Consider the following 13,400-nt stretch of genomic DNA (forward strand, 5'->3'; position numbering starts at 1 on the left):
CGATGCAGAGAAAAAGCGGCGATGCATGAAGATTACAGAAACGATAACGTCACGGGGGCCCCCCCGTCTCCCTCCCACACGTCCGTCCGTGGTCCAGGAACGCGCCTCGGTACGAATTGCGGGGCGCTACGTGCGCTTACTCAGCATTCGCTTGGGCCTCTGGCCTGCTGCCTCATTACACGGAAGACAAATCACCCGTGGAATGTTCACCGCAAATCACCGCGGCGGCCCATGATCGCTGCTGCCATGGGGCTGGGGAGAAGAGTGGGGTTGGGGGGGGTGGAAAGGAGTTGGGGGGAGGGGGGGGGCTCCTGGTGAAATTTCTCGAGTGTAGCATTTGTTTTCGTAGCTACTTGGGACGAAGTTGTTTGTTGTTGTTGTTTTGTTGCAAGCCGTCTGTGATTGGCGTCGCTCGCCGAAACCCAGATCGAGCCCAGACTGGGAGCGGAGCTCGCGGCGCTGAAGTTTTCCGCTGTGCTCCGCGTGAAACGAGGAGAGGAGAGAGAGAGCCCCTTCGTGCCGAGCAGGCAGCTATAACGGCTCCCCTATTAAGCCCCCCTTGTTCCAATAAAGGTTGTTTGCGTGGAGAAAAAAACAAATCTATCAAAATGCGTACGTGTACCAGCCCTTTTTGAAAATCCACTGCTGGATGACGGCCTTCTTCACGTCGTGCGGGAGTTACTTGAGCATACTTCACCACGCTGGTCGGTGCGGATTTGTGAAGGTACGGGGATCACTGGACGTGATGGTATAGGAGTGCAGTACAACAATAGATGCTGCTGCTGCTGGTTTTGATTGAAGTGGTTTCAGTGTTTTGTGTCGCCACGATCGCTCACGATTCACTTTTGTTGTTTCAGCTCGAGATGACTCGGACCACCGCCCCTGCCCCCCCCCCCATCGTCTCCCCTGCACCGTAGCAGCACGTAAATATTGGAGTGTGAACTCTGCGATTCCAGTATTTCGTGCTGCTGCTGTGCGGTGAGGGGCATGCAGCGGCAGCGATGACGATGATGATGAGGAGGAGGAAGTGGTGGGAAGAGGAGGAGGGAGTTGGTCGATGCCGGAGGCGCTGTGAAGTGCCCCCCTCCTTACGAAATGACGTCCACGTTTGTCCGGCAATAAAATTGACGACCGGAGCTGCGCCTACGTTTTTTTTTTCTTTCGCGTTCAATAAATGTCCATTTATGCATTGCGTTCACGTTTTTTTAAAAATAATTACGAGCGGTTTTTAATAACACCCACAGCACCTGTGGTCAAATCACACCTGGGATAGTGATAGGTTTTTACCCTTTCAACTGGTACAAAAACTGACGCCTTTATGCAAGGCATCATGTTTGCAATAACCACAACACAAGCAGTCAAATTCCAACACCAATGGAGACTAGGCTCTAAGAAAAGCGGTCTCGGGTGTGGACCAATCGACTTCAAGGACCGTGCATATCATTATCAGAGGTGTTTCTTTTTGTTTGCATTTTGATTGCTTGTGTTGTGGTTATTGCAAACATGATGCCTTGTATAAAGGTGTCAGTTTTTGTACCATTTGAAAGGGTAAAAACCTATCACTATATTTTGCCACTGGAAAAGGAGGTCTCATAGTGTACACACCTGGGATGTTCCAGATTGCATCGGATCTTGGGCAGCTAAGCAGGGTTGAGCCGAGGGTGGTTCACGTGGCTGGGTTACTGCTGCTATGCGCACAACATTACGCGTTGTCACGGTCCGAACCGTTGTATTAGTATTATTTGCTACGTGATTAAACTGTGCTTTAATAACGTCGATGAATTTACTGACGTTTACTTCCACCGCAGAGCGACATGGACGGAGCTGCCTGATGGGTCTGTGTCCTGTCGGGTGTCACAATTTATGCCATTCTGCTACTGCGAAATCAACGATGTATTTGTGGATGCCCACAATAAGCAGCCGTGTGGAGCTCCCCACGCGAGGTTTGCTCTTCTCGCGAAGAGGTAGATGCGACAACACCTTCCATGGTGCTACATTTTAAATGTGGCGAGCTGCCATGATGACATCTTATTGGCAATTACTCTTTGAGCTGATGGTGTTTGTGGAGGGGGGTGAGGCAATCCCAGGTAACTGCTGCGATTCCCCCAGATGTATGATCATGACGAGGGCTCTTATATTTACTTGACAAAATAAATAAAAGTTTTTTCCTTGCGGAATTTCGGAGCCAACTACTACGATGACTGACGGATTGTATTCGCGGTTTTGGTCTCTCAGTGTCGTTCTATGACTACACGCACAACATGAAGCTGGTGTCCACCCACAAGTGTGCCCACGTGGCTATGAACAAGATGTACATCAACAGGTACCACTATAAACCTGGTGTCATGGACTCGCAAGCATTGAAGACCCCACACGCTGCACCAGGTTTACAACTAATCCAGCTACGTCGCCTGGTCATGGATTCAATCCCGACCTTGTCTATATTTGGAGGTTTGCAAGTTCTCGCTGTGGTTGCCTTCACTTTCCTGCCTGGTCCACCGGCTCCCCCCCCCTCCACATTTAGAACCACGTTTAGAGTGCAGGTGGTCCTCGATATGCGTAGCTTCGTGTTCGCGTCGTTTTCAACGCAATGACGAGTCGACAACGGCGTCCGTGGGGTGCGTCGCGGTTAGCCCAGCGACCCGGACTTTGATGTCTACTCACTGCCAACACACCGGTGACGATTGTTGTTTGGGACTTGGCTCGGCTGAACTCTTGTTTGGCGGGGGGGGGGGGGTGACGAGGACGTCCTGTGGACAACTGGGATTGTTCGCATGCGCAGTCATCTCTGTGCCATCCGTGTGCTCGCCTACACGTAGCGAGTGGCCGTTGTTGATCTGCGCCGAATTGAGCGCTGAACACCGTCGCAACCCTTAAGCATAACTCATCAACTCAAGGTAAGATGAAAATTTTAGGTTACGGTCAAATATTGTTTGAATAAAATGCTGTTTAAAATTGTGTTTGATACTTGTGTTTGAGTCCTTGATAAAAAAAATTCCGCTTAAAAAAATTGGAAGTTTTAAGTGTACAGGGCTGCTTCGAAATGATCATGAAAATGTATTTAATCAAGTGTTTGATAAGTTTTGCTATTTAAAGGTTGCTTATAAATGTGCACATTGTGTTGTTTTACACGTACACTACGTATTTTTGCTATTGGTATAAATTCCCCGTTAGACATCTGAAGTAGAAATTTCTGGTCCCTGACCTATCAGGGACCAGTTGTATTTGGCTGCTATACATGTCCACCTGATAAGCCACTTCATTTAGTTCTCATTTGTGGCCAGGCAGCTTCCGTAAAAGAGCTAAAAATATAAAAACCCTTTAGAATTTAGTCCACACGCTTCATCAGTTTAGCGACCTCGTGGGCCCCGCGGGCAGCCTGGAGTAAGGGAGCTGGCACCATCTCCCCGGGGCCGCTGGGAGTCTTGGCTCTTGCCGGCAGCCCACGCGGTGTTCTTGCCCCGAGGCGGGCGAGGCGCTCGTGGTGAGGTGGCCACCACCGCCGCCTGCCACGTGGCCCGGCAGGGGAATGAGGCGCTGGGGCCACCGAGCAATTGGCAGCACCGGGGCTGGGTGGGCGGGACGCCCAAGGCAACGGGCAGGGCTTTTTACGGCGCTTGCAAGTGGTGGTCTAGTGCCAGGATGGTAGTGGCCTGGGCCGGGTTGGTGGTGGACAGGGCCAGGTTGGTGGTGGCCTGGATGGTGGTGGCCAGGGCCAAGCTGGTGGTGGCCTGGGCCGGGTTGGTGGTGGTCAGGGCCAAGCTGGTGGTGGCCTGGGCCAGGATGGTGGTGGTCAGGGCCGGGTTGGTGGTGGCTTGGGCCGGGTTGGTGGTGGCCTGGGCCGGGTTGGTGGTGGACAGGGCCAGGTTGGTGGTGGCCTGGATGGTGGTGGCCAGGGCCAAGCTGGTGGTGGCCTGGGCCGGGTTGGTGGTGGTCAGGGCCAAGCTGGTGGTGGCCTGGGCCAGGATGGTGGTGGTCAGGGCCAGGTTGGTGGTGGCTTGGGCCGGGTTGGTGGTGGCCTGGGCCGGGTTGGTGGTGGACAGGGCCAGGTTGGTGGTGGCCTGGATGGTGGTGGACAGGGCCAAGCTGGTGGTGGCCTGGGCCAGGATGGTGGTGGTCAGGGCCGGGTTGGTGGTGGCCTGGGCCAGGATGGTGGGGGCCTGGATGGTGGTGGCCAGGGCCAAGCTGGTGGTGGCCTGGGCCAGGATGGTGGTGGTCAGGGCCAGGTTGGTGGTGGCCTGGGCCAGGATGGTGGTGGCCTGGGCCAGGATGGTGGTGGCCTGGGCCAGGATGGTGGTGGCCCGGGCCAGGATGGTGGTGGCCAGGGCCAGGTTGGTGGTGGCTTGGGCCAGGATGGTGGTGGCCTGGGCCGGGTTGGTGGTGGCCTGGGCCAGGATGGTGGTGGCCTGGGCCTGGATGGTGGTGGCCAGGGCCAGGTTGGTGGTGGTCAGGGCCAGGTTGGTGGTGGCCTGGGCCGGTTTGATGGTGGTCAGGGCCTGGCTGGTGGTGGCCCACAAATGAAACTGCGATTCGGCGTCGATTGAAGGCATCGCTAACCTGTGGCCGTCCTGGCTCGTGGTTCTGCGATGTCGCAATCCGTAGAGCACCCACGAGAGCTCATTGAGACTATACTAACAGCTTTTAACAAGGCCCACTGAGCTAAATAGCAATTTTTCAGAAGCGACCTGGCCGTTTGACGGCTCTGCGAAGTAGCTTATGGAAATCTATAGCAGCTATATAACAACAAAAAACCACAAGTGTGTGTTTTAAATGTGGAGGTAAAAACCGGAGGACCTGGAGAAAATTTCACGCGACCACGGGGAGAGCGTGCAAACTCCAAATATACCGACGTTAGGGTCTACATATTTGCATACCAGGTGAGGTCCTTTGAGATTCGGGTCCTTTATTTCCTGCCACTGCGTTGGGAGCCAGCGGTCAGACTGCCTCCTGTCGAGAATCCTCAAGGGAGGAGCGCATTTCTGAAAAGCGTGGCATGAACCTTGCGAGGTGGTTCGCGAACCCGATGAATCGCTTGCCACTGCTTTCACATCATTGGGCTGTGTCGTCTCCACATTCCTTTGAACAAACGACGTCGTGGGGAAACGCTTTTGGCGTAGACGGCCATGTGAGTGAGAGGCACACTCTGGAAAAAAGTGATGTGGGCCGATCGCACAACCTACACACACACACGCACGTGTCCCCGTATGCAGGACGCTGCTCTTTGGGGCCGTCCATAAATGACGTCACGCGATTTTGGACGATTTTTGACCCCCCCCCCCTCGTCACACGGCGTCACAAAAAGTCAGACCCCCCCCCTCAAATATGACGTCACAAAGCTCTGTCCCCCCCAAATAAAACATGCTTCAAATCGCTTTAAACTATTGTCATTGTCGTGCGTATTTAATGTGGCGCTGCACTCTGATGTTGTAGGATAAAACATTTATTAAAAAGTATATTTAACTAAGTAGAACGTGTTGTCTATATTTATTTAAAGTTGCGCATTTTGATGTGACGTCACATTTCTCAAACCCCCCTCCACCTCGTCACACATCGTCACAAATGTCTGACCTCCCCCCCCCCAGGTGCGTGACGTCATTTATGAACGGCCCCTTTGCCGACCTGTGCTCATCGCCACAGCAGTTGCACGCTGTAGGCCCGGCAGGAGAATCGCTGCTTTGCTCACGCGGTTCGCTGTTCGTCACGCCAGACCGCTCTGTCGATTGCTCTCGATCTGTCGCGTCTTGCGACGTGCCCCGCTCCATGGGCGGGTTTTGCTGTGCTGCACTCATCGTGAGCGCTGTCTTCCACCACGTGCCACGCTCGTATTCGTTACAACAAAGGCTCAGCCTTTTGTTATGCATATTCTTAGGTTTTTTTCGGTAAAGTCACGTAGGTAAAACATTAAACTCGATACAGCTGTCGTGGCTGTGACGGTTCCACCTGAAGACGGAGGCTTGTGTTGCCTCCGAAACGTCGTGATTTTTATTTTATTTTACTTTCATTAATTTTAATGTTTTACCTACGTGACTTTACCGAAAAAACCTAAGAATATGAAAATGAGAACGAACTTGTCAAGAGCAATATCCGCTTTCAGTGAGCGATGCTCGCACCGTTACCGCTTCTCGGTCGCGCGATGAAGCCGTCAATTGATTCGCCTTCCTCCTCCTCCTGCTCGCAGCATCCAAACACGAATCTTTCACGAATCACATTTTTTTTGCAGGCCTGAAGTACGCTTCCCAGGCATCCTCCATGGCCAGGGGTCGGCAACCTACGGCTCCGGAGCCGCATGCGGCTCTTTACGGGCTGCTTCTTGACGATATGTACGTATGTACATAGATGCATTGCGGCTCTTGAAATACTGAATTTTGTACCGAATTGGAAAGAAATGGCTCTTCTTGTTATTTTGGTTGCCGACCCCTGTCCATGGCTATCGCGCCTTCCTTGTTGCTCCTCCTGTGACGTTTAGATTCTATCTGTGCACGTGGTTGCACTCGCTGCCCATCACTCTCATCGGTGGCTGCTTGCACCTCTGAGGGCTTCTCATTGTGGGGCTGCTGCTGCTATGGGGTAGTTTTCAAAATTGGCCCCGAAGGTTCCCCCCCCCAAAATTTCTGCTCCAATCGCCACTCATCTTCATGCCTTCAGGAGCTTCGATTACCATTGGCAGCCACCGTGATTGCTGAATAGTGCTTCTAAACCGCAAGCCTTCGGGCTATCTCTGCAACCCCCTCGTGTGAGCTCACAGTTCTGCAGCCCGCTGTTTGCTCGTCTCAGATCTTCGTTGTGAATGGCTCACAGGGATATACCAAATAAATGAAACTGAAACTGAAAACTGAACATTATTTTGGGCCTGTCTTTAATATGGATGCTAGCTTCTAACGCTGGGCTGCCACTGTCTCGCAACATTCGCTCGCTATCGCGGAAAAAAGAACCACAGGCGAGGAGGAGGGCTGTAACCACGCGCTGAGCTGGCTCCAATAACTGCCCAAGCTCTGCAGTCCTCTATGTATTAAGGGTTTCACGGCCAATTTAAACACATTCCTGCGGAGGGAGCTGGTAGGGACGTTGGGTTACTCGGTCAATGGCCAGGGTCAATGGCGGCGTGGTGTATTCCGCAAATATGCCCGACTGTGAGGGCGGGCACAAGCCGGCGTGAGTAGGTTAAACGTTGAGTTTTATAAGGGCACCAAGGGGTGACCAGCCCCTCCCCTCCCCACCCAGCCCCACCCCTCCCACCCCCCACCCAGCCCCACCTTCCCCACCCAGCCCCTCCCCACCCTCCCCTCCCCACCCAGCCCCTCCCTCCCCACCCAGCCCCTCCCTGCACGACGGAACAACAATTCCCTGTGGGCTGGTGTAACCAGGAGGTTCCTACCAGTATGAGCGTTTACGTGTGGGAGCAAACTGGTGCACGCGTAGGCAACCTACGCATATGAAGGGGGGCAACGCTGCCCCACACAGACGGGGCAAGGTGGAGCCCACTTTTTTGACTTGATTGTGCTGCCCTCTCCTGGCGGGCCACTGTATTGCAGTTAATTCTAGATTTGAAGCTTTCGTGACTGCAATGATTCATATTCTCAGGTTTTTTCGGTAAAGTCACGTAGGTAAAAAATAAAATAAAAAAATAATAAAAGTAATATATGGAAATAAAATTATTTTATTTTTATTAACTTTTAATTTTATTTTTTACCTACGTGACTTTACCGAAAAAACCTGAGAGTATGTATTGCAGTTGCCCAACCCCACGGGGAAGTTTTTGCCAAAGTTGTGTGTGGTCCATCAACCCTCGCCTCCACAGTGCTGGAGTACAGGTCACGTGCGTAGTCTCCACCCTTGGGCTAAACTTGCGTTATGTTCATTGGTTTTTTACCTTTTTTATCTGGCAACAAAACTGACACCTTTTTTTTTACAAGGAATCATGTTTGCATTGACCACAATACCTGCGGTCGGAATGCAAACAAAAACACAACTCTGATAATGTATGCACTGTCCTTGAAATTGATTGGTCCACACCCGAGACAGCTTTTCTTAGAGCCTAGTCTCACCCTAGTGTTGGACCAGATGACGCCAAAAGGCACACAACTCAAAGACAATGCACCATCAGAGTATGAGAGCTCGGGGTAAGCATTTACACCATGAAAAAAAGGTGTCAGTTTTGTTGCCAGATGAAAGGGTAAAAAAACAATCATCATGTTTTGCTACTGGCAAAGGAGGTTCCAATGGTCGCGTTATGTTCTGTAATCCACGTACTGCTTTATCTCGCAATGTAATTCTAGGTAGTACTAGATTTGAAGCTTTCGTGACTGCAAAGATTCATACCCTTTGGTTTTTTCGGTAAAGTCGCGTAGGGAGAAAAGAAAATGAATGAAAACAACGAAATAAAATCACGACGTTTCGGGCGCAACACAAGTGTCCTTCTTCAGGTGGGGACAACGTAGCGAAAGCACAAACGCTTATGTGTGATTTAAATTTAGTTTTCATTTATTTAATTTATTTTTTACCTCCGTGACTTTACCGAAAAAACCAAAGGGTATAATTCTAGGTAGTCATGCACCTCTCAATGATTATTTTCCTACTACTTGAGCCTTTTGAGCAATTTTTTTGTCAATGTCCGCGTGGGTGTGGAGGGTGGGGAGGGGCTGGGTGGAGAGGATGGGGAGGGTGGGGCTGGATGGGGAGGGGCTGGGTGGGGGGTGGGGCTGGGTGGAGAGGGTGGGGCTGGGTGGGGGGTGGGTGGGGCTGGGTGGGGAGGGGCTGGTCACCCCGTGTTGCCCTTATAAAACTCAACGTTTAACCTACTCATGCCGGCTTGTGCCCGCCCTCACAGTCGGGCATATTTGTGGAATACACCACGCCGCCGTTGACCCTGGCCATTGACCGAGCAACCCAACGTTCCTACCAGCTCCCTCCGCAGGAATGTGTTACCTCAATCCCAGGTGAGGGAAACGCTGAGGAGATGCTTTGGACGAACCTCCAGCCCCAATGTCCAGAAGAAGCACACATCGTTGCTTGACCGTCAGCCATTTATTAAATATCTCTCCCAATACAAAGTACTGAGGACAGCTCCCAATACAAAGAATCACTCAAGCGTTGACCTGCATGTGCAGTGTTCAAGTATGAAGCCATAACCCTAACTACATGATTACGAACAGATAAAGCATTGATAAAACAACTGGTATTTAAAAAAGAAATCCGAGATTAAAATGCCTGACAAATCATTTGAAGAACACGGCTTATTTGAAATTAATCGATACACCAATGTTGCAGCTTAGTCCATGAATTGAATCGAGAACTTGAAATTTTCCACTACGACTATGAATACAATTCTACGGCTCATCAGGTTGTGAAGGCATCGGTGTCGACGAGCGGTTGGTATTGGATCCTTCCGGAGCGGAGGCGGTAGATTTTCACGGCGGCCACGCAGACGGCGCTGACGGCCAGGGTGGCAGCCAAGGCGTACACCATGCCCGTCCAGCCAGGCAGCCCAGCGCTGCCATGCTCCTCCAGGGAGGCTGTGGTGGGGGTTGGGGGTGGGAGTATGCAATGCAAAGTGAATTTATGAAACGTGCAAAAAATGTGATCGCATCCTGAGATGCTGTGGAAAAAACCGGTGCGCTTAAACCATCGAGTGGGAGAGATTCAGTCGGTGGTGGGCCGACGACCTAATGCTGTTCATGTGTCTCGACCTGAACAGGCACAAGGAGTCGATAGCACTGATGGCAGGGGTCAAGGGAGATTCAGACCATGGTGGCAGCACAGGAGAATCGGTGACCTCCCACGTAGGGAAAGTTGATTGGAGGCTTCAGCAGCCGTGAGAACGGTATGAATATCAGCAACAGCGGGGAAGGCAGTGACGGCAGAATAGCGGTTCGAATAGTCGCAAATCTATAGCAGAAGCAGCAATAGGAAACGGATGCATCGGAAGCGGAATTGGACCCACCAGCTGTAACAAAGCAAGCACAAGGCAGACAAGCCAGTACATTGACGGCCTCATAAGTATAAACAATACAAAGTCTCTTTATTTCACTATATATATAAAAACCTGGTTTTAATGCCATTACTGACAACCGCTTCTCTCGGGGCCTAGATTAGCTCACCTGAAAGCCTTCTCTGTTCCCACACGGGTAACAAAAGCCTTTCGTTTTAAAGCATTGCACGTGCCCTAGTTGATGGCAAGATCAGCGGAGGTAAATTGGGGAGGCAAATGGCAGACTTTTTCTCCCGTTTGATTTACCACATCATTTTGTACAGCATGGTCCTAGTAAAGTTCACAGTATTGGGGGCGATGATTGCCACGTGTTTAACCCATCGGGCAATTTTTAGGTGATAAAAATAATAATGGCAAATGTATCCATTTGCCCCCTTACGCCGCCACACTATGGCCTATTCTTTCGAATAACATCCATACTCTTTGCTTCTTTCGGTAAAGTCATGTACGTTGAAAAAATAATAGATCACAACGTTTCGATCGCCACACAAGCAATCGTCTTCAGGTGATTGCTTGTGTGGCGATCGAAACGTCGCAATCTATTATTTTTTCTACCCACGTGACTTTACCGAAAGAACCAAAGAGTATGCATCCCTGCAGTCGCGAAAGCTTCAAATCAAAACATGACCTACACTTTAATACCCACTCTGAAAGCAGACGTTGTGCAGTTTTACAGTTAGTAAACCCGCAGTATTATACTCGGTCCACACCCGAGACAGTTTTCCTTAGAGCCTAGTCACACATGGTGTTGGACCAGATGACGCCAAAAGGCGCACAACTCAAAGACAATGCAGCATCAGAGTATGAGAGCTCGGGGTAAGCATTTACACCATGAAAAAGAGGTGTCAGTTTTGTTGCCAGATACAAGGGTAAAAAAACAATCATCATGTTTTGCTACTGGCAAAGGAGGTTCCAATGGTCGCGTTATGTTCTCTAATCCACGTGCTGCTTTATCTCGCAATGCAATTCTAGGTAGTTCTAGATTTGAAGCTTTCGTGACTGTAAGGAATCATACCCTTTGGTTTTTTCGGTAAAGTCACATAGGTAAAAAATGAAATTAAAATTAAGAAAGAAATATTTTATTTTTATTAATTAAAATTTCATTTTCATTTTTTACCTACCTACCTACGTAGGTAAAAAATGAAATTAAAATTAATAAAAGTAAAATATTTTTAAATTAATTTGAATGTCATGTAGGTAAAAAATGAAATTAAAATTAATGAAAATTAAATATTTTTTAATTAATTTTAATTTAATTTTTGACCTACGTGACTTTACCGAAAAACACTCAGAGTACGAATCCTTGCAGTCACGAAAGCTTCAAACCCGCAGTATTAACCAGGGCGGCCACGGGGCTCGAATCGCGAATCACCGCAACAAATCGGCAAACGCGTCGCATCCTGCTCGGAGGACAGCCAGGGTCCACCGGACACGCCTCGTGGGGCCGGTGGAGCTTGCGGCGACAGCGAGACGAGGGCTCTGACCTTCGCGAGTCTTGCGCAGCCTGATGGGTCCCTGCGACAGGTCGACGGAGTGGTCGGCGTGACGTGCGTCCCCGCGCGCCTCCCCGAGGCCACGCGCCGCCCGCGATCCCCGCAGGCAGCCTCGACGGCACCGCGAGCCCCAGTCGGAGGTGTTGCACACGCGCACCGCACACTCCAGGTAGACCTGCCAGGGACATCGTCGTCGTCGTCGTCGTCGTTATCACTCGAAGTACAGCTGCCAGGGACCACATCGTCGTCTTCACCATCATCATCATTGTTTTCACCATCATCATCATTGTCTGCACCATCATCATCATTGTCTGCACCACCATCATCGTCTTCACCATCATCATCATCTTCACCATCATCATCGTCTTCACCACCATCATCACCATCGTCATCATCAATCCATTCCTTACCCAATATACAGGCACAGCTGCCAGGGACCACCTAATCATGTCCACCGGTTTTAAGAGTGTCTTGTCTGACCTATGACCAGTATTTTAACTGAAACCCATGTTCTATGTACCCTCACAAATCTCTGTGGTTTCTACTCGAGTGCATAAGTCGTGAATGCCCACTGGTTCATTTATCAATAGACAGATCCGATGAGACTGGGGATTGTTTAAACCACTTGGCTTCAATATCTGAAATATCTTGCATTGCTTTGACAGTGACTAACAGTGCTACACGTCATGATGTCTTCTGGTGTTGTCACAACGAGCCTTCAGAGACAACGTTGTCTGTCGTTTCATTATATCCCGATTATCGTGAGGTCAGTGGCAACTGTTTACCTGTGCCACATAGCAGTGAAGGGAGTAGAATCAATGCTATAATGAATGGAAAACGAAAAGGGAACGATAAGGGCGGGATAGATGATCGTTAATGGGAAACTGGAGGTAAAGGATGGGAAATTAACGGAGAAACGAGAGAAAATCAATCGGGAGAGATGAGGATAGGGAGGGAGTGACTACTTAAGGGGTTCGACGCTGATGCATGAAACGGCGTCTGTTTCCACAGGAGGTGGCGGGGAGAGTGGAGGGGGGGGGTTATAGTGGTATGTGACCACACAGAAGTAACGTGATTTGGTGGGGGGTGAGAATTGATTTTCGGATTAATTTAAAACGAAGGTTGGCATTGACTTGAAACTAGGGTTGTCCAGAGAGTTTTCATTCAAATTTGGCTTCGGCGGATTGCCGCAAAACATATCAACGTCGGGAGAAACAAACGTGCCGGGATTCCGACGCGATCATATCGCATCTAATTCTACCCCGTTAACTGATACCCGTCGCCAATCCCCGCGTCGCACCTGCGCTCCGACGAAGAACTCCACACTGTTGAAGCTGAAACGCCGCCGGTCATTGACGCCGCTGTTGTGCTCGTTGTAGGAGGGGTCAACGCGGCACCTACATTGTCCGACCACACGCACGCGGCGGGTTGACCTCGCAATAGCCCTCGTCGCGGGTAGCAAAAAAGAACGAACTCACGTGCCAATAGCACTGCCATGAAAGGAAAGAAAGAAATGTCACGTGTAAAATAATGAGCCTGATAGAGATCTCTCCTGCTTCGTAGCAGACCTCTCATCGCTTACAAACAACACCCACAAAAATTTCTGCTGCGTTGCCCGTGGTGCACAAATAATAAGATTCGTCGATTTACACCGCTCTAAAAAGAATACACACACATATTGCGACACGTGACCGTCTGGCCAATCGCCGTGCTCCCCTGAATCGCATCTGTGAGTGATGGAAGAGCGGCGTCTGTTTTCACAGTGGGCGCGAGGGGCAGAGGGGGCGGGGTTCAGAGTTGGGGGGGCGTGATTACACGGACGTCACGTGACTTCTGGGAGAACGGCCACCGCCCAGAACTTTACCCCGTTCATGTTTTTGTTTTCTCTTTTGAGAGCAGTGTATTTGACGAATGCCGTC

General features: G+C 50.5%; 2 protein-coding genes across 2 annotated transcripts in view; one reads left to right on the top strand and one right to left on the bottom strand.

Moving 5' to 3' along the window:
• Nucleotides 1–13,400, top strand: part of CZIB (CXXC motif containing zinc binding protein) — a 379,487-nt gene that overhangs the window by 261,615 nt on the left and 104,472 nt on the right. The gene's annotated exons all lie outside the window — the stretch shown is intronic.
• Nucleotides 9,337–13,400, bottom strand: part of LOC144942428 (scavenger receptor cysteine-rich domain-containing protein DMBT1-like) — a 46,812-nt gene continuing 42,748 nt past the window's right edge. The window contains exons 27-29 of the mRNA XM_078869301.1: nt 12,782–12,878; nt 11,473–11,656; nt 9,337–9,512 (exon numbers count right to left, since the gene is read on the bottom strand). Of these exons, the coding sequence (XP_078725427.1) occupies nt 9,337–9,512; nt 11,473–11,656; nt 12,782–12,878 (457 nt within the window). The remainder of the gene's footprint in view (nt 9,513–11,472; nt 11,657–12,781; nt 12,879–13,400) is intronic.

Source organism: Lampetra fluviatilis, chromosome 27 (genome assembly GCF_964198595.1).
Source record: "Lampetra fluviatilis chromosome 27, kcLamFluv1.1, whole genome shotgun sequence".
Classification (NCBI taxonomy): Eukaryota; Metazoa; Chordata; class Hyperoartia; order Petromyzontiformes; family Petromyzontidae; genus Lampetra; species Lampetra fluviatilis.